The sequence below is a fragment of the Mastigoproctus giganteus genome, chromosome 10, assembly GCF_048544385.1.
Source record: "Mastigoproctus giganteus isolate SK-2022 chromosome 10, ASM4854438v1, whole genome shotgun sequence".
Classification (NCBI taxonomy): domain Eukaryota; kingdom Metazoa; phylum Arthropoda; class Arachnida; order Uropygi; family Thelyphonidae; genus Mastigoproctus; species Mastigoproctus giganteus.
In genome coordinates this window covers 93,128,379-93,150,009 of record NC_143584.1, presented here as the reverse complement: position 1 = coordinate 93,150,009, position 21,631 = coordinate 93,128,379, and the positions used below count along the sequence as shown (strand labels likewise).

General features: G+C 37.2%; 1 protein-coding gene across 1 annotated transcript in view; it reads right to left on the bottom strand.

Annotated features, from left to right (window-relative positions):
• Nucleotides 1-21,631, bottom strand: part of E(bx) (nucleosome-remodeling factor subunit NURF301 E(bx)) — a 693,176-nt gene that overhangs the window by 372,988 nt on the left and 298,557 nt on the right. Inside the window, exon 13 of the mRNA XM_090382976.1 lies at nucleotides 6,808-7,084. Coding sequence (XP_090239102.1) covers nucleotides 6,808-7,084 — 277 coding nt within the window. The remainder of the gene's footprint in view (nucleotides 1-6,807; nucleotides 7,085-21,631) is intronic.

Below are 21,631 nucleotides of genomic sequence, written 5' to 3'. Positions count from 1 at the left end.
GAAAGTGATTCTTGCAATGCTTCTATTGGATTGAGCAGCAGCTGAGAAAGCAAGGTGCTGGGGATTTCAAGGACTGCTGGGAGTCATCATGGAACAAATAAATACATGGGATATGTTAGGGTAACTAAGAGTAAGAAAAGGTGCATGTACACTTGCATGCATACCAATGCTAGGAGTAGAGTAAATAAATTTGATGAATTTGAGGTTCTGGTCAAGACATCAAAGGCAGATACTGTTGGGATATCAGAGATGTGGTGTCACACAGATATAAGCAATGCAGAATTCGGTACTGGGAAAGCAAAATTTAGAGCAGGAGTGTATTATAGGCCCAATGACTCTGATGAGTAAAATGAACAACTATACAGAGAAATAGAGTGGGCCAGTAAATCAGATTGTCTTATAATGGGGGATTTTAACATCTCAGATATAGACTGCAACTTGTGGATTGGTCACTTGAAAACTAGTAAAACTTCTCTGGATTTATTGGTTGATTGTTTCCTACAGCAGCATGTTTGAGAGGCAACCAGAGGGAGTAATACTCTTGATCAGGTTGTCAGCAGTAATTATTCATGAATTAAGAATCTGCAGATAAAGGAACCACTAGGTGGCAGTGATCACAGTGTACTGATATGTGATTTACTCAAAGAAGTAATTACCACCATGGGAGAGGGGAAGGGTTTTTGCTTTTGTAAAGGTGACCACAGTGGTCTCAGAGAGTTTTTAAATTCTATACAGTGAGACCAACTGATGACATTACCAACAGCAAATTCTAAATGGAATGCATTCAAGGAATTAATCTTGGAAGCTACTAGGCTTTTCGTATCAACTAAAAAATGCTGTTCAAAGTTTAGGCCTAAATGGATGTCAAATAAACTAACGAGACTCATGTCAGAGAAGAAAAATGCATGGGATGCATATAAATTATAAGGAGACATAGATGCCTATGGTAGATAGTTGTTGTTGTTTGTTATTTTGTTTTTAGGAGCATTAGCAACTAAGGCCATATTGTTCCGGAGATATGCGGTGGTCATTCTCTGACCTTTCCACATCCTACATATTTGGTGGTCACGGGCTCGAACCCCGGACATGGTAGATAGTCTGTAATGAAGTCACAAGGCAGAGTTGGCAAGCAAAGGCAAATTACGAGAAATCCTTGGCAAAGAAAAACAGTAAAGACTTCTTTACTTATGTAAACTCTAGAACAGGGGGTCTGCAATCTTTGAGTGAAGGGCCATTTTTGATCTAATTTTTAAAAAAAGGGAATCCAAAGAGCCGCACCTCAGCTCAAGCTGGGAGAAGGGGGGGGGGATTTTTAAGAAATGGAATAGAGCAGGAAGGTGTTTTATTAAAAAATATATATATATTTTGAAATATCATTTATTAATACTGAAAAAACATAACAAATATCCAATTAGAGATAAATTAATGTGACTTTTGCTGCTGAACTTCTTGAGTGAATCTCTCAACATCAGGCGAGTATGCCATAATTTTCATCTTTGAACATACAGAGAAACTCGTGTTGTTCAGACGGTTTCTTGGTTTATTTTTAATATAGTTCGTGTTCGAAAATATTTGCCTGCGGAAATACGAACCAAAAACTGAGAAATCCAAACACAAATATTTTTATTCTTGCATTTTCAACTCAAGTATTTTCAAGTATTTTAGATAATTTTACTGCTTTTAACTATATTTTAACTATATTGTAACTATATTTTAATCTTTATTGTATTTTATTTTATTTTCATTACATTTTACTGTATATTATTTTATTTTATTTTATAGTAAATTTTCAGTTTAATTTCTTGGCTGGTGTTTATCATTAATTGTATAGTATTTTCAACTCATCTATCGCAGTCCATTTGTGTAGAATTGCAAGGGCAGTCTTTGCCCTCTCCAAATCCTCAATTTTGGTTTTAAGGCATTTTAGTCTTGAGCTCCACGTGTCCTTGATTTTTAAATCCTCTAACTCCATTTCAAATTGTGCTTCATGTGGGAATAAAAATTAGAACTGCAGTTACATGTTCAAAGAGCTGCAGGATGCCGACCCTTGCTCCAGAAGGAAGGGGATGAATCAGATTGGTCCACTTGATTTCGATAGTTCAACTGTTGATTCTGCTCAGGTAGCTGATAAACTGAATGAGTATTTTGCATCTACATTTACACATGAGGAGTTATTCAGGGAGGGGGAATTTCAGAGGTAACTCTGGCAGTGAGCTAGATAATTTTGTAATAACTGAGAGGAAAGTGGAGGAGAAATTGTTGGAGATAAACATAAGAAAGGCACCTGGGGTGGATGGGATCTATCCAGTTATATTAAAGGAGGCAACAAAGGAAATAAGCAAACCTTTAGCCATGATTATGAGGGCATCCTTGGACTCAAGGAAGGGTCACGGACTGGCGATGCACAACTGTATCCCCAACTCACAAAGGAGGTTCAAAGGGTAACACAAATAATTATAGACCTGTTAGTTTAACAGAGTTCTGGAGAAAATAATGGAATCACTGATAAAAGAAGCACTGCAGGATCAACTAGACAAGAATGCAGTTATAAATCAGACACAGCATGTGTTTGTTAAGGGGAAGTCTTGCCTGACCATTCTGATTAGATACTACAATGTAGTCACAAAGGAACTGGATGCAAAAAATAATATTGATATCATATACAGCAAACCTCCGCTATTCGCGGAGGTTATGTTCCTGAGAAATGCCGCGAATACTGAAAACGCGAACATGAGTTATGGCTTCCATAGTAATAAAGGCGTTCCGTTCCAAAGTATGAAATATATAAGAAAAACTAGTCTAAAATTTTGTTTATGTATGTATTATATGTACTTTCATAATATGACTATGTACATAGACAGTACATAGCAAGCATATGGAATCGAAATGAAAATAAGAAACAATTTAATATTAAATGTAATGTTTATTAGAAATTTCAAACAAATCTTTCAAACCAGCTCCTTTGCTAGCTAATCCCGCCAGTGCTATTACCAGTTTCGCTAAAGTGTTGATAAAGGAGTTTTGCCTTTTCACGAATGATGAGTGAATGGAATTTTATTTTGAGTTCGGTCTTCTATCCACAGATTTAAAGCTTTTTCCATTTTTTCTAATTTCAGAGCAAATTTTTGAAGCAATTAGCGCGTTTTCAGGACACTACAGCAGATTTTTTCTTCCGATTTCTTGATTGATTGTACCGTTGACTCATTGATTTTATAATGTTTTGCCACTGAGGAGACACTTTCACCATTAGAAATTTTATCTAATAACTCAATTTTATTCGCTAATGTCATCACCTTCTTTGATCTTTTCACATTTCTCTTCTTATTCGTAGCCATATTTTTGTATGTGTTAGAAAGAACTTGTCCACAATAAAGTCACTTTATTCCATTAACACACTAGAAAAGTCTGTTTTACACTACAAACGGTAGATTTATCACTTTTGTAAGCATATCAATTTATAAATTGATAAATTTATTCAATTTACAAGCATATAAATTAAAAGCAAACTACGAAACCTTCCATGACAAGCGCATAACACTTACTGAACAAGGATTAGCGAGAAACATCCACGCTCACGATTTTGTCATCCCTCTCCTCCAATCCACTGAGCGCTGTTTTGACCAGGAAAGATAATTTTAGCCATGCCCATGTTTTTTTTTATGGCGGAAAATGTTCATGGCACTTTAAAATTCACATTTTTTTAGGTTTCATTTTATATTAAATCAGCGACCGTGAATATGCGAAACAGCGAATAGCGGGGGTTTACTATACTTGAATTTTAGGAGAGCTTTTGATACTGTTGCACATGGAAGACTACTATACAAGTTGGAGCAGTATGGCATTAAGGGCAAGTTGCTACAATGGATAAAAGGATGGTTGAGTGGGAGAAGACAGAGAGTTGTCATCAATGGACACTGCTCTTCATAGACTAATGTTCTTAGTGGTCTCCCGGGGGTCCGTGTTGGGCCCATTGTTGTCTGCATTTATCAATGATATTGATGAAGTTATATCAGGCTTAATATCCAAGTTTGCAGACAATACAAAGGATGGTAAGGTTGTTAATGACAGTACACTACTGCAATATGATCTGGAAAAGTTGAGCAGATGGTCTGAGAGGTGGCAACTGAAGTCTAACATTGACAAATGCAAAGTGCTGCATATGGATAGCAATAACTCGAGAATAACATATCAACTGTGCAGTACTACACTTAGAGTAGCGGGTGGGTGGGTGGGGGGGTAATGGTGCAGTCAGATATGAAGTTATCTGAGCAGTGCAAACAGTTAGAAAGAGTAGCTCATGGAGTCTTTCCAATAATATATAGGAATTTTTTTAGCAGGTAAAAGGAGGTGATTAGCCCTTGTATAAGGCAATGGTCAGGCTACACCTTGAGTACAGGTCTGGAGGCCTCATTTTAGGAAAGATGTAGAGCTGCTGGAATGAGTACAGAGAAGGGCAAAAGGATTAGTGAGTGGAACGAAGTGTTGCTGATACCAAGAAAGGCTTAACTTCTGCAAAATGCAGAGTTCGGAGAATAGGCACCTGCAAGGTGATCTGATTGAGTGTTTAAGGCCTTGAATGGTTTGAGCAAGCACAATGCTGATGGGATTCTTCCTCTTGCTCAGATTTTGCACCTGAGAAGGCATAAATTCAAATTGAGGAAAGACAATTGTAGAATAGATGTACGGAAATTTGCCTTTAGCCAGGGGTGGTTGATTGCTGGAACAAACTTCCATGTGTCATTGTGGAAGTTGACAGCTTAAATAAATTCAAGGCCGAACTAGACAAATGTTTGGAGTGAATGCATGGGTTAAGCAGGAAGTTTTTTTTTTTCTCAGCATTGAATTTCTCTCTTTCAGTGTTATCACTCATTTGGTAAACTTTGTAACTTAATGCTAACTGCTCTCACAAATTACAACTATTTAGCTAGACATATAGTGTGAACAGATATCCAGTTTAACCCCACTTTAAAACAGCTAGAGCAAGGGAGAGAATGAAACACCATATGAGCTGGCTGAAAAATGCACATACTTCATTAGAGCTATGGTTTAATCCATAGAGAGTGACTGAAAGGCACAAACAATAGGTGTAATTCCACGCACCGCAGTACTGGTTATACAGCGACTCTAAGTGCATAACTAAAGTATGGAAAAAAATAACAGGTGGTGAAGAGAAGAGTCACTCACTATACTAATACTATGAAAGAGAAGGCATAGTGAGTTAATAACCACCTTTTCAGTTTTTTTTTCTCTTTGCTATAGTTATAATGAATCTTATTGATCTTCATTATTACACATGAAAAATTAACTGAATTTATCCACAGTACAATATTAAAATGTAAATTAAAATGTAAATCATGTAAATGTAAGGCTATTTGGTTACAAATAGCCTTACATTTACATGATAAAACCTGTTCCTTAAGAAGGATAGATAATTTTTTTCTTATTCCCATTGCAAAGAATTTTTTCTATGAAGCACATCCATTGATATTCTGACATTTACCTTATCTTTGTTTACTGTCATTTGTTTACATTTAATAAATTGAACTGTTATTTACATTTTAACCACTAGTGATATCTTTCAGTCAATGTAATTTAGAGATTTAAATAAGTTCAGTTGTTAGTGTTAATATTCATTTAAATATGCATATCCAAAACTGCTCCACCATGTCCACTTCGCTAAAATCTGGAAAATTTCGAAATTTTAGAGGCACCTCTCAATCCTTAAAGGTTTAAAAGTAATAAAAAATATCTCTATATTGTCTTGCAAAACACTTCACCTTCACAGCAACACTCTCTGAATTAAAATGAATCCGAAAACTAGTTCACATGAATTCTTGCACCCAAAGAAACATTAATGATCTGACACATTCGGAATCAAGATAATGGAACTCCACCCAGACTCCAAACTATCAAACCACCAACAAATAACTGAGTGAAGTTCTTTTGTCAATTAATAAAACTGAATGAAGCGATTACAGAAATGATATAAAACAATTTTAAATTTACTTTACTCTCTATAATTTAAAATTTACTTTCCTTCCTTAAGTGGATCCGACTTTGACACAAATCATGATCACAGCATAGAAATGCGAAATGTGCATATACAGGAAGGTATAAATTCTAAAAATTCCAGTATGCACACATTTTGCATTTCTATCCTGTGATTATGACTTGTGTCGAAAAGCCCATTCAGCTTAGGGAAGGAAGGTAAATTTTAAATTACAGAGAGTAAAGTAAATTTAAAGTTTTTTATATATATAATTTCTGTAATCGTTTCATTCGGTTTTATTAATTTACAAAATGACTTCTTTTGTTCAGTTATTTGTTGGTGGTTTGATGGTTTGGGGTTGGGATGGAGCTCCATTATCTCGATTCTGAACGTGTCAGATCACTGATGTTTCTTTGGGTGCAAGAATTCATATGAACTAGTTTCTAGATTCGTTTTAATCTGAAGAGTGTTGCTGTGAAGTGTTCTGCAAGACAGTATAGAGGTAAATTTCTCTAAATTTTATTAACTGAAATACAACATAAAATGTATTGGGCCCTATTGCACTGTCTGTTACTTATATGTAAAATATTGTATTCATAAACACAAATAATTATTATATTATTGAAAGTTATTATATTAGCAAGACCAAGGATGGGGAGAACAACAAGAAATTTTCATAAATTATATGATTTAAGTGTTATAGTTTAGGACAAAATTTTATCCCACAGGATCTCACATTTTGTTATGCACAGTACCCACTGATTTATTAAAGAAGTATAACATGACTCTTTGGTCAACAGTGACTAGGCTGAACTCACTTTTGCAACAGACGAAGAAGAGCTTGTTGTTGCACTATTACCCGAACTTGAAAGTGCTGCAGACACTGCTACAGATATAGGCTTTGCTTGTGTTTTTTTTTGTTGCTGCTGTTGTTGTGTTTGTGACTGGGATGACGATTCCAAGATTCTTTTTTGCTGCATGGCAAGTCGCTGTTGTTTCAGTTGAGCTTCCATTTGTGCTCGTATTTTATCTGCACTTTGCTGGGCTTGCTGTTGAGCCAATTTTTCCCTTACAGCTTGCTGTTGTTTCTCAACCCTGAAACAAAAAAGAAGCAAAATTACTATTTTTAAGTTTAAGTTAAAAAATTAAATTTACGATAAAAGGCTGGACAAAAGCCTTGGTTCTGAACATAGCCAGGAGCAAACAAAGTTTATTACAAAATGGATCAATCTCATATGTGAAGCAAGTGACTATCTGCTACAGTACTACCTATGGATTTCAAATAAAAGACATTGCTTCTGAAGAAATAAGCTGATATTTATAAGTAATATCTACCTTACCACTAAGGCCATTTCAGTTGTGTTTGATACTGTGCTCACTTACCCCATCAGAAGTTAAGTAAGCATAGTCGATAAGGGCCAGAAAAACTAGTAAAGTAATAAGTGATGTCAAAAGTTTAAAACAAGTAAATTTAATATAATAAAATATAATAATAATATAATTAATATAATAATAATATAATATAATAATGTATATTACAAGGATTTTAAAAACTTCAATATAAAATGAACTAATTCCAAGTGACGAAAAGTTTTACCTATTTTCAGGTTTGATTGATTGATTTAGATTTTACTGGCACAAAAACGACTGTGGTTATACTGTGCCAAGAAAAGATTAAAATATCAACAAAAATAAATTCTGGTAACCTTTAAAAAGAGTACCTCGTCAAACTGTTATATATATAAAGCAGTATAAGTTTAAAAGTAAATTATCCAATTTAGATATGTGTGTATATATATATATATATATTAATAGCTTATAAAAACTTAAAAACTGCTGACACATGGTCATTGTTTGATAAAATCTGACTGAGTGTACAAGGGCTAGTTGGATGAGTAAAAGTGGTAAAATATCTATTGTGAACATGAGTAAAATTAACATAATCTGTTAAAATATGCTTTATTGATAAAATGTTGTCGCAAAACTCGCACACAGGAGGATCATCTGCCCTAAGCAGAAACGAATGTGTGAGATGACTGTGTCCTATGCGGAGTCGAGCAAGAACAATTTTCTTGCTACGATTCCTGCGCAGACTGGGCTGCCATGTTTCTATTACAGGCTTTATCTGGTATAATTTATTTGTTCTCTCTCTATGCCATAGTTTTTGCCATCGGGAACATATCTTGTTGTGAATTATTTGCCTGTAGTCTGTATAAGTGACTGACAGGCAAAGATTAAGATTATTAGTGGGAGCTGCTGATTTGGCTGCAGTGTCAACCAAATAATTGTCTCTTATCCCAATGTGGCTAGGAATCCAGCAGAAGTGGATATCAAACTTGTGTTCATAAAGAGAATGCATCTCAAAGATAATAAAGCCTGTAATACACTCAAAGAATCAGAATATATTATTGACCTTTGGCATTGACAAATTCGAATGTGATCCAAGGTTAACTCTATAGCATGCAGCTCTGTAGTGTATATGCTAGATTCAGGAAGAATCTGTTGTGATATTATAGTGTCTGGAAAGACAACAGCTGATCCTACAGGTGATTCCGACCTCAAGCCATCTATGTAAACTGGCAGCAAGTCGGAGTGCTCAGCTCGGTGTGCTGAATAGAGCTGCAAGTAGACAGATGATGGAGTCTCAGACTTTACCCATTTCTTAAGGGAAAGGTCACATGATGGGGTATGAGCATGCCGGGGTGGAAAAGTTTGCTTTGGTGTTTGTGCAACCTTGTCTACCATGATGTTAAACTCTGAGTAGCTCTTGGACACGAATACCAAAAGGTCAGTTGGCAGTCTGACGGGTATTGTACAAATTTTCCCAACATGGCTCAAAAACGGATGTCCACGTATGGTGGTCTGGCAGGGATTTCAATTTTTAAAGCATAGTTTAAAGACAACTGCTTATGCCGAAGCAATAACAGTGGTTTGTTTGCTTCAACATATAAGCTCTGGACAGGAGATGTTCGAAATGCTCCAGTAGCGATACAGATAGCCTGATGTTGAACAGGGTCCAGCCATCGAAGGTCACTGTCTCTGGCTGAGGAGTATACCTGGGACCTGTAGTTTAGTTAGAATTGTACAATTGCACAATAAATACATAGTAAGGTGCACCTTTCTGCTCTGCAGTGCATAGAGGAAAGAGAGAGAGAGCGAAGAATGTTTAGTCCTCTTGTGCACTTTGTATGGAGTTGACGAATATGTTCTAGAAAGGTCAACTTTTTATCAAACAAGAGTCACAAGAATTTTGTGTCTGACACTACTGAAATAACATTTTGTCCGAGCCTTAATTCAGGTTCAGGATGAAGATTACACTTACGACAAAAGTGTACACAAACAGTCTTGTGCGGTGAGAACCTGAATCCATTAGCAAGTGCCCAGGAATTAAGGCAATTAATGGCATGTTCCAGTTGTCTTTCAATAACCCTCATGTTCCATGTCTGACGAAATATGCTAAAGTCATCAACATAGAGGGTGCTGTTTACAGCTGGAGGAAACTGTTCTGTGATGGAATTTACTTTGATGGCAAAAGTGTGATACTTAATACTGATCCTTGTGGTACTCCCTCCTCTTCGCAAAAGGAGCGAGAGAGTAAAGATCCCACACGAACCTGGAAAGACCGGTTGGCAAGAAAGTTTTTAGTAAAAATAGGAAGATGCCCTCTAAGACCGAGGCTATGAAAATCTTTTAAGATGCCAAATCTCCAAAGTTGTGTCATACACTTTCTCCATGTCAAAGAATACTGACACCAAATGTTCTCGTTTTAGGAAAGCATCCTGGATGGATGTTTCCAGTCTAATTAAGTGATCAAGAGTCGATCTGTTTTTTCAGAAGCCACACTGGATGCTGGAGAGAAGATCATTCAATTCTAAATACCACATTAACCTAAAATTAACCATTCTCTCCAAGATTTTGCACAGACAGCTAGTCAGAGCTATAGGACGGTAATTAGCAGGGAATTTAGGATCCTTTCCTGGCTTTACAAAAGCAAGTACAATTGCCATGTGCCAGGAATCCAGAAATTCCTCTTTATATAGATTCTGTTATACAGAATAAGCAGGCGATCCATAGATGTTGATGAGAGATGTTTAAGCATTTCATAATGAATGCCATCTGGTCCAACAGCACTTGCCTTGGAAAGATAGAGAGCTCTTTTTAGTTCCTGCAGAGTGAAAGGCACGTTGTAGGGACAAAGGCCTTTTGGAGTGAAATATAGTGCTTGTTTTTCTCTTTTATGTTTCAGGACCAGGAATTTTGGGGAATAGGAAGATATTCCAGATATGTTTGAGAATGTTTCCCCAAGAGCACTGGCTATTGCAGATTGCTCTGCAATAGTGCATCCATTATATTGTAGGATCGATGCAGGATAAGATGTATATTTTGCCTTCATTTTTTGGATTTTATCCCAGACTACCTTAGTGATAGTAGACTGGGTAACAGATGATGTAAAACGGATCCATGATTCCTTTTGACTCTGACAGTGAATGTAGCATGCTTTGGCTCATGCACGTTTGAAGGCTATTTGATTGACAGTGGTAGGATATCGGCAGAATATCCCTCAAGTTTTGTTTTGAGCATTGTGAATTCCACCATGGTTTGGGAAAAGGTGAAAACTGGGCATGTGTTTTCGGAATGGTATTGGCAGCTCCATGGATGATATTTTCTGTGATGTACCTGACTTCATCATTGATAGTCTCCTGACTGATTGCATTAAGATCAAAATTTGCCTGATATTGGAAGGCATTGCAGTCAGCCTGACCAGTCCTTCACCGTGGTAACCTGAAAGGAAGACACTGTTTCCCACTCTGTAAGAATGTTATCACAGGGAAATAATAACTTCCATATGAGTTCTCCTCCACTTCCCAAGTCAGTGAAGAGAGTAGAGAAGGGAGCAGATAGAAAGATCAATGGCAGAAAACGTAGTATGGGTAGGCATGTGGAAGAATGTGTTGGTTCCCCCATTTAGAAGGGAGAGGTCATTGTCATTTAGCATATGCTCTGACTTGTCCCATTCCATTGTTGCTGGTACTATCCCACAGGGTGTTATGTCCATTAAAATCACCGAGAAGTAAGAAGGGGGAGGCACTGTGTTACAAGATCATCAAGGTCTTCCTGGGAGATGTTAGTCCCAGGTGGCAAATAAATAGGCAGACGGATTATAAAAATCCCACTGTAAGGCAAATTGCAACAGCCTCTATGCTGGTTGTAAGCAGCGAGAGCCGAACTGGGGTCTGGTTGCCCGCAAGGATAGCCACTCCTCCACGAGCAGGGCCATCCGCAATTCTGTCCTTACAAAAAATTGTGGTGTTATGCATGGTGGGGTCATCATTTGCCTTTAGGTAAGTCTCCTGCAAGCAAACGCAAACTGGCTCGTGCTTTTGCAGGAGGGCCTTGATGTTATCAGTATTTTGCCGGAATCCACGTCAATCCCATTGCAGGAAGTTAGCTATTATTTTGGATTGGTGGATCCATCAGGTGGCTTCCGAGGTGCTGAGGGTTTACTTTTGTCAGCCTTGGATTTATCTTTTTTGGGGAAGTATGGACGCCGTCACATGTCCATTTCTTCTTCCACAAAGAGTTCCAAGACTGATTCGTCCGGTACCTCCTTATCCTCTACATCCATTGTTTCTGGTATTACGGGTGGCTCTTCTGATCTTTTTGACTTTTCTTTACCACTTGGTTTTGGTAGTGGTGGGGCACTAGGAGGTACAGATGTATGAGTAGCAGCTGACGTTTTTTGGTGGGCTTTTCTGTACTCAATAAATAGCGAGCAATCAGAGTGAATGACTCCCCAGGTACAATCATCTCAGTTTGTGTACCGATATGCATTTAGCAGAAACCTTCCCGGCATATGTATGGTTTCCCGTTATTTATTGGTTGGATGTATTTTCTGGCCTCTGAGTAGGAGATATTCAGCTCTTTTTTTTATTTTTTGGATTTCTTTTTCATCCTTCCACCACTGGCATGCCCTAGAGTAGGAGGAGTGCTCTCCTTGACATCAGTTTTGAAGTTGAACATTCCTTGCTCTCGTGGTCTTTAGCACCACATCAAGCACAGGCAGAGTTACCACAACAAGCTGTTTGTGAGTGGCCGTATTTTTGGCATCTAAAACACCTCAGTGGGTTTGGAATGTAAATCATCACTGGGTAGTTTAGATAGCCTGCCTTGATGGAACGTGGAGGTCGTGGGGTGTTGAATGTGAGGATAAGAACTCGGGTAAGGACAAGATTCCCATCCTTTCTTATCGATATTCTCTTGACAGCTGTCACTCCTTGGTATTTCAATTCAGAGCAGATCTCTTCTTCGGAGACATGAAGAAGGTCCCACTCTGATATAACACCTTGTGAAGAATTCGGAGTTTTGTGGGGGTTACGGTGATAGGTATTCTCCCTATGGATGTAGAGTTCAGGATTATTGCCACTTGTTTTGTGCTGGAAACTTTGACCAAAAGGTCGCCAGAACACAGTCATTTAATGGATTTTGGTAATCCTGCCAACCCTTCTAATCCTTTCTGGATAAAGAAGGGTGACATCTTTCCGATTGACTGCTCTCCGGTGGAGAATGAGGAAGAGTGCCGTCACTGATGATGGTGGTGTATCCTCAGTTCTGGCTCTTTTTACAGAGGTGTTTTCTGTGCTATCATTTCAATTAGGTAGGGGCCCCAGAAGCAAGAGGATTTAAGTTACTCATAGGAGTAAAATAAGAATTTCAGATGCCCTAAGTACCTCACCCAACATGGAGCCCTACAAGGGGACGCCCACTTGTGAACTAGCAGGTACTGCGTACACAAATGGGACACCAAGTTTGCTCAGGAGCATCAGGAGCATCATACCCATATTTCCAATAAGCAGGGGCCGAAGTGGTGTATTAAGGCTGGGCCGCTCAACCAGCAGGATCCCCCTTTTCGAGTTTTCACAGATCATGGCACACGATCCATCGTTGGAATCCACTGGATTCCAACGATGAAACCCCTGGAACCAAGGTATGGGTGTTAGATCCCAGTGATGCTAATCTAGAAGGCCAACAGCATCAGTGGGAGGTCCCCTCACCACGTACAGGTGTCCACATTGAGGGGCCTATTTTCAGGGAGCAGCTGTCAAGTATAGAATACTCTATACCTAGTACAATAACTTGCTAACCTAATTATAATAAAGGTGTTATGTTCTCTCTCTCTCTCTGTAAATTAATTTTCAGAAATACACGTGAAGAAAGGTTGTTCCAAAAAGCTAAAGCAGAAGGGATAAACAAGGAAGAGAAAAATTTGGTTTTGTGAGCAAATGTATGAGGGCTGGTTGTGACATGTGTTTGGAATGGTTTGGTAGAGAATGCCTATGTGAGTATCTATAGCAGAGGTCCACAAACTTTTAAAAGTTGCTCCTCATAACGCATATTTCATAAATTTCCCCTCCACCCCTTCCAGAACAAGTGCAAATAATCAGATCTGACCTAAAATTTAACTATAAATATACATACTTTTAAAAAGTAATATGTACTTTAACATATTTAATCTCAAAAATTTAAATAAAATAATATATTTTGTACCTGGATTAACGGGATTATTTTGTTAAAAAAAAAAGTACTTCATAAAAACAAGACAGCCCCCCCAAAAAAAGCTAAGTACATTCTCCCAACCAGGATAATGCACTCTTACTTTCGGAATCTCTGATCTATGGAAAAAGTATGCAGCAGAAGCTGAACATCTGTGACACACAGAGCAGCAGAGGGACTGTAAGAGATGAGTCATCAACTAACCTGACTGTTTCTTTACTCCATACTCTAAAGGCCAGTTTGAAATCCATGAAGGGGAGAAAATGAAAATTTTCCCTCCTTTCTTTTTCATTAGGTTTATTTACAGCTTGATCAGCTTCTTCAACACCACAAATGCCCATGGTTAGTGATCCAGCATATATTTTATATCTTGATTTAGTTTATATAGTTCAATGATTTTACTTCTAAAGTGATTTATCAGTGGATGTACGGTAAGGTTATTTTTAGAATAGTTTTTTAAATCTGAATGTTTGTAAGACTGTTACTACATATAAAAATTTTCAGTCTTAAGTTAATGTGTATGCTTGGTATCTTGTTGTCATGACTTTGTGCGTGCGTGTGTGTGTGCGAGAGAGAGAGAGAGAGAGAGAGAGAGAGAGAGAGAGAGAGAGAGAGAGAGAGAGAGAGAGAGAGTTGTTGTTGTTATTTGGTTTTTAGGAGCATTAGCAACTAAGGCCATATTGCTCCGGGAATATGCGGTGGTCATTCCTTGACCTTTCCGCATCCTCCGTATTTGGTGGTGACGGGCTCGAACCCCAGTCTAATCAAGAAGCGTGTGCTATGCACTGCTGCTCCTTCCCACCTGAGAGAGAGAGAGAATAAAGCATCAAGGAGGCTCAGATGTTATATTTTCTTCAGATATTAGCTGACATCTATTTCCCATTCAATTTGTAATCATTAATACACCATTGCAGATTAAATATTCTCCAGCTTGGACAGGAGAGAAAGCTCGGAATTTTCGCTGCATAAAAGTCAAGAAGTTTTTTTTGAATTTCCAATGGTGGTTCCATTACTTCCAGATATAAGTGGAAAGATAGTAACACAGAATTGTCTGGGGCACTTTATGATAGATGGCACCTAACTTACAGAGAACATTTTGTCTGGTTTCAGCATTTCAACTGGTGCACTGTAAACAAGTCAGAGCCTAATATGAAATTTATATAGGTGCTACAGTGTATGCCTGTCTTCACTCTAAAGCAGGCCTGGCCAATCCAAATTGCTCTGCGGGCTACCTTGACAAACTACAAATTTTCCGCAGGCCACACATAAAATAAAACAATCTTTTAAAAATAAAAAATCAAATGGCATAAAATTTTATTATATTCATTCATTTTTATTATATATCTACATCAATGAGATTTTGATTTTTTTTTTTTTTTTTGTGATCACTCTTTTTTTTAAAATATACTTCAATATCAATATTGGTAGCTGCACATCTTAACTGACTTCTTATTGAAGCTCAAGATTTACTTTTAATAAATTTCATTTTTGAAAAGAAAGTTTCACAAATGTATGCGGATCCGAAGGTGCTCAATTTTTTGTGCAAAAAATCTTGATTTGGGATACTTTTCTGTTATCACATGTGTGTTGTAAAAGTCGATTTTTGATGTGGCACGAATGTGTTTTAATTCACTGTTGCACTGTAAATCAATTACTTCCATCTGCAGAGTTTCTGATTCAAAGAAGGGAATGAGTGGTGGGGGATTCGTAAACTACAGCTGGTCTAGTATTATATTTCTCGTTATTTATCATGTCTAGTGCAGCTAGTGAATGATTTCCCACTGATGTAGTCAGTAGTATAAAAATCATCTGTTGGGTTGCAAAATATGATGGGCCGCATGTGGTCCATGGGTTGGCCAGGCCTGCTCTAAAGCATGAATTAAAATAAGCAGAGTATGTTTGCTTTGATAGACATGTTGTATAGTAGAGTTTTGATACAGGGTCTTAAAAATTTAGCTTTAGCTTTGAGTTCAGTATTAGATCTAGGAAAGAAAAGCATTTGACTATATAATGTGGAGTCTTATTCGAGTATAAGTCTAACTGCCAATTTAAAGAAAGGTATGACAGTCAACTTCTGGTCGGCTACCTGAAATCCATTGCAGTTTATCCAGGTCTTGATTTTACCAACCACATACATACATACATACATATCAATAGTTGAGGGAATGACTTTGGTTAGATTATTCACTCTAATGGCAAACATGATAATTTTTCAAGAACGAATACGAACATTCTAATGGCAAAGATGAATGTATCAAAGAAAGAATCTTGAGGAATCCTTTCCGTTTGTCTGGGCATGGTGAATATGGCCTCTCCATATTGGGCATGAAGAGTTCTTAATACATTGAAGTTCTTTAAAAATCTGAGAATTTTTCTAAAGATAACTTCTTAACAGTTTTAGTATTCATATTAGAATTGGCAAATGATGCAAGAAAGCCAGCTTATATGTCAACCATTGATATGTTAACTGTTAGAAATGCTAATGAAAGCATTTCTAACAGTTTCCATCTGAACCAATTTATTATCACTGTGGCAGTTTGGAAACTGCCACAGTGATAATAAATTCCATTTCTGCAGTAGGCAGCTATCTCTGGCATAACATGTGCTATATTTAACTTGCTCATCAAAAATTTAGCATTGGTTATTACTTTTTCGTTCTCAACTACTGGAATTTTTCAAGAAAGAAATAACAGATGCCACATAAAAGGTGTCAATCAGAGTACTAATCAGCAATTTCACCTTCATCATCTCATCATGGATTTGAGATGAAATTAGATGATTTGAGGTGAAATCAGCATTTCATCTCAAATCCATTCTAATGCAAGGTCAGGGTTTCAAAACTATGATTCAATGACTAAATTTTGTTCCAAACTATTCTTGTTTGTGTATTTCTACTATTATTTTATACTTTATTAATGGTAGTTGCAAAAGGGAACCACGAATCTTCTTTTATCCTTTGCTGTATTCACCTGACTTCTGCTTTTCTCTTTTTCATATGCCAATGAATAGGTTATCCACTGCTGAACTCTTCGAAATTTATTCCAAGTGTGATTTTGCTGTTTTTATGCCAATAGAGAAAGTTAAATTCACACTAACAATTATAATGCTTTAACCACTTCAATGTAAAGTTAAAATTCACTTTGTGTGCCATATATTTTTTTATGTAACAATGAAAAGAAATGCAATGGCTTTATTCTGTGTGCTGCCATCTTTTGGTAATAATAAGAGCTACTTTTAAATCCTCAGTTCAGGAAATAGTATATTGATATAAGAACAGTAAACTGAACATAGATCTATCTCAAGATACAAAACATACCTTGGATAAGAGACTTTCCAAGCATGCCGATAAATGGGGTTGAGTGTTTCCAATGGCTTGAGCATTGATATTTCTACAGCCTGTAGAATCTGACTGTTTATACATGTCATAGCTTCATCTGTAGTAAAGATAAAATTAATTGGGTATCTAGCTGTGTCGTCTGGGCATATTTATTCCAATCTGTCTTTCTAAAATTCCATGCATTTCTCTTGATCCATTTAATGTTTATTTGCATCCAAATGGAGTAAATGATCAAAAAATTATCACTGCCATGCGGGTCTTTTAAGTTTATAACATATCCAAGGAAAACAGTGATTTCCTGTACTTAGATTTATGTGAGTATAGGACTTGTTATTCAGGACATTATCTGTTCGTCGTGTAATAAACTTATAATTGGACTTCCTTTGGGGCTTTCATATACAGAGCCCCACAAAGGGTAATGTACATTTGTGTTTCCTAAGAGACAGAAAGGGAGTGGATGTAAAACAAGGTCAGTCACAATTCAGATCTTGAAATAGGGACACAGCTACTGTATTATCTCAAACTTAGTTTGAAGTGTTTATTTCTTCCTTACAACAGATATGATAGTTCAGAATTCCAAAATGTACTTGTGGAGTTGGCCGAGTTTCTTGTAGACAATTTGCTATTGACTTGAAATGATGGTTCAGGTGTTTCTGCCCGCCTCTATACTTCCACTGAACATTTATCTTTGGTGTTGTTAGCTTGATCCAATTGCTTTGTAGCTCCTGACACCTTGAGCTTTTCATAATGATCTATCCTTCTTGGGCAATAATAGATAGGATTCAAGATTCCAGGCCATTTTCAAGGTAAAGTCAATAACATCTTGTTGTTCTGTGATTCAATATCATTTCATCATTACATGTATATGCTTTTGCTTAGCTTTGATTTGTAGAACAGATTTCATAACATTTTGTGCCAGTATATCTCATTGCAAATAATCCCAATCTGTCTTTCTCAAGGGGACAGAAGGGGCACTTGAAGAGCTTGGTTCAGTTGAAACAACTGTTTGTGTCCATTCAATGACTGATACTTTTGTAGAAATAGAGATCTCTGTTTGCATGGCTTCTGCCCATTTTTTTTTTTTTTTTTAATACCAAGACATAAGAATGGGAAGGATGTGTTATTAATAACTGTTTCTGTGTTGCAGGCTATGTCACATGGTTTTCTACCTTATACTTTTGTATCTGCTCCCCTTCAGTTAAGGGAAACACTTCAACAAAGGGCAGTGAAAATACAAATTTTTTTATCTAAAAAGTAAAATATATCATGTTTAACTTTTTTCTATTTATTTAAAAATCGTTTTTATGTACCACAAATGATAAAAAACGAAAGCTATTTAATAAAAGAAAATTTCTAATCCTCTGCTAAGTTTGTTAAAATAAAAAAAAATACTTTAACAGAGTTAATAATTTCACGAAAATAGTTTTTTATTTTAAAATTTAAATTGTGACATCGTGATTTTTTATCTCTTGCTTTTATGTGCATATTTGTAACTGTGAATATTTTGACAACCGTATGTATTCTTGTGTTGAATTTTGTAATCCTGTAATTTCTTATGTTTGATTTCACAATTGCTTAATTTTTAGATTGCCCATCACGTCCAAAAAAGTTAAAAGGAAGTTGAATGAAGAAAACACAACATTTAAAGAAGATTGGGAACAGAACATTTAAAGAAGATTGGGAGGTGCAGTATTTTCTTATTTCTGTGAAAGACAAAATGGTTTGTTTGATATGTAATATAGCGCTAACAACATTAAAAAAATACAATGCAAATCAACATTTATCTCACAAGGACAATAAATATGTAAAATTAGAAGATGAAGCTTGTAAATCTGCACTTCAAAAAATGAAGAAAAACAGCACCAGGAAAAGGCTTTTGGTGCTTTTATTAAGCAAGGAATTTCTGCAACCGATGTTACATACAAAATAGCGCATGTACTTGGAAAAAAAGGCAAACCATTTAGTGACATCGAAATGATAAAAGAATGTATTGTTGAAGCAGTAGGATGTTTAGATCCGGAAAAAGTTGACAAATACAAACAATTACCTCTCTCAAGAACAACTATAACTAATAGACAACATAAATTAGCTCAGAATGTAGGAGAACACCTTCAGGTAATAATTCACTCTAAAGATGTATATTTTTCAATAGCATTAGATGAAACCACTAACAGAAATGACTCTGCTCAAATATTATATTTTATTCGTGCTATAACTGAAGATTTTCATTGTTACGAGGAACTACTGGCTTTGGGTACGCTCACTGGAAGGACTCGTGGAATTGATATTTTTAACTTTAAAGAAATGTGTCTTGAGAGAGGACTAAACCTTGAGGGTTGAATTTGAAAGTGTCTGCAATTCTGCCCAGACACGATAGGAGGGAGTATATGATGAGAGCCTTGTCGATCAATACGGCCCTGGAAAGATTGTGCAAGGCTCAAGGGGTAGAATTTTTTTCAGCCTGGACTGTACTTGTTAACAGGAGAGATTGCTTCTACAGGGATGGGATACACTTAAATTGAAAGGGTGCAAGAATATTTGCTGATGCTATCGAGGCAGTGTTAGGTGGGTCGGAAAACTGCTAGCTTGGGGGGAGATAAAGACCAATAGATTGACAGTAGCCACTGGCAGAGGTGAAAGAGATTCTTGCACTGCTTCTATTAGAATGAGCAGAAGCCTGAAAAACAAGATGCATGGTATTTCAGAGACTGCTGGGAGCCAGTGCGGTACAAGTAAACACATGGGTTGTGTTAGGGTAGCTAAGAATAGAAACAGGTGCAGGTATACTTGCGTGTACACCAATTCTAGGAGTTTAGTAAATAAATTTGATGAATTTGAGGTATTGCTCAAAACATCGAAGGCAGATATTGTTGGGATATCAGAGACGTGGTGTCACACAGATATAAGGGATGCAGAACTGCAATTTGGGGAGTACAACGTCTACAGAAAGGATAGACAGGATAGGAAGGGGGGAGGGGTTATGCTATTAGTTAAGAAACACATAAAAACCAAGGAAGTGAAGCCAGTCGACATCGCTGGACAGTGCAGTGTGGAGTCAGTTTGGTGTGACATAAACATTGGGAGATCAAAATTGAGAGTAGGAGTGTGTTATAGGCCTAATGACTCTGATGAGTATAATAAGGAACTGTACAGGGAAATAGAGTGGGCCAGTAAATCAGAGTGTCTTATAATGGGAGATTTTAATTTCCCAGATATTGACTGGAATTTGGGGGCTGGTTACTCACACACTAGCAGGGCTTTTGTGGATTTATTGGATGATTGTTTTCTACATCAGCATGTTCGGGAGGCAACTAGAGGGAGTAATACTCTTGATTTGATTATCAGCAGTGATTCTTCATGCATTAAGAATCTGCAGATAAACGAACCACTAGGTGCCAGTGATCACAGTGTGCTGAAGTGGGATTTACTCAAAGAGGTAACTACCATTAGGGGTAAAGGGAAGGGTTATTGCTTCCGTAAAGGCGACTACGATGGACTGAGACAGTATTTAAATTCTATACAGTGGGACCAACTGATGATGTTACCAACAGCAAATTCAAAATGGGAAGCATTCAAAGAACTTATCTTGGAAGCTACTGGGCTTTACATACCAACTAAGAAATATTGTTCAAGGTTTAGGCCAAAATGGATGTCAGATGAACTAATGAGGCATATGGCAGAGAAGAAAAATGCATGGGATACATACAAATTAACACATGACACAGAAGCCTATGATAGATACAAGTTGATATGCAACCAAGTTACAAAGGAGGTTAGGCAGGCGAAGGCAGATTACGAGAAATCCTTGGCAAGGGATGCAAAGAAAAACAGCAAAGAGTTCTTTACTTATGTAAACTCTAGAAGGAAGGGGATGAATCAGATTGGTCCACTTGATATTGATGGGTCAAGTGTTGATGATCGTGCTCAGGTAGCTAACAAACTAAATGAATATTTTGCATCGACATTCACACATGAGGAGTTATTCAGCGAGGGGAATGCCAGAGGTGTATTCAACTCTACCAGTAAGCTACAGAATCTTGAAATAACTGGGAGTCAATTGGAGGAGAAACTGTTGAAGATAAACACAAGAAAGGCACCCGGGGTGGATGGGATCTATCCAGTTATATTAAAGGAGGCAGCAAAGGAAGTAAGCAAACCCTTAGCCATAATTATGAGAGCTTCCTTGGACTTGGGGGAGGTACCCATAGACTGGAAATGTGCAAATGTGACCCCAATTCACAAAGGAGGATCAAAGGCTGACACAAGTAATTATAGACCTGTGAGCTTAACTTCTGTTCCAGGAAAATTAATGGAGGCACTGGTTAAAGAAGCACTGCAGGATCATTTAGACAAGACTTCAGTTATAGCTCAGACACAGCATGGTTTTGTTAAGGGGAAGTCTTGCCTGACAAACCTGATTGGATACTATGATGCAGTCACAAAAGAACTGGATGCAGGGAATAACTTTGATATTATATACTTGGATCTCAGAAAGGCTTTTGATACTGTTGCACATGGAAGACTGCTACACAAATTGGAGCAGTGTGACATTGGAGGCAAATTGCTGCTATGGATAAAGGGGTGGTTGAGGGGGAGAAGACAGAGAGTGGTAATCAATGGACACTGCTCATCGTGGACTGATGTTATTAGTGGAGTCCCTCAGGGCTCAGTGTTGGGTCCATTATTGTTTTCTGTATTTATAAATGATATTGATGATGGTATATCGGGCTTAATGTCCAAGTTTGCAGACGATA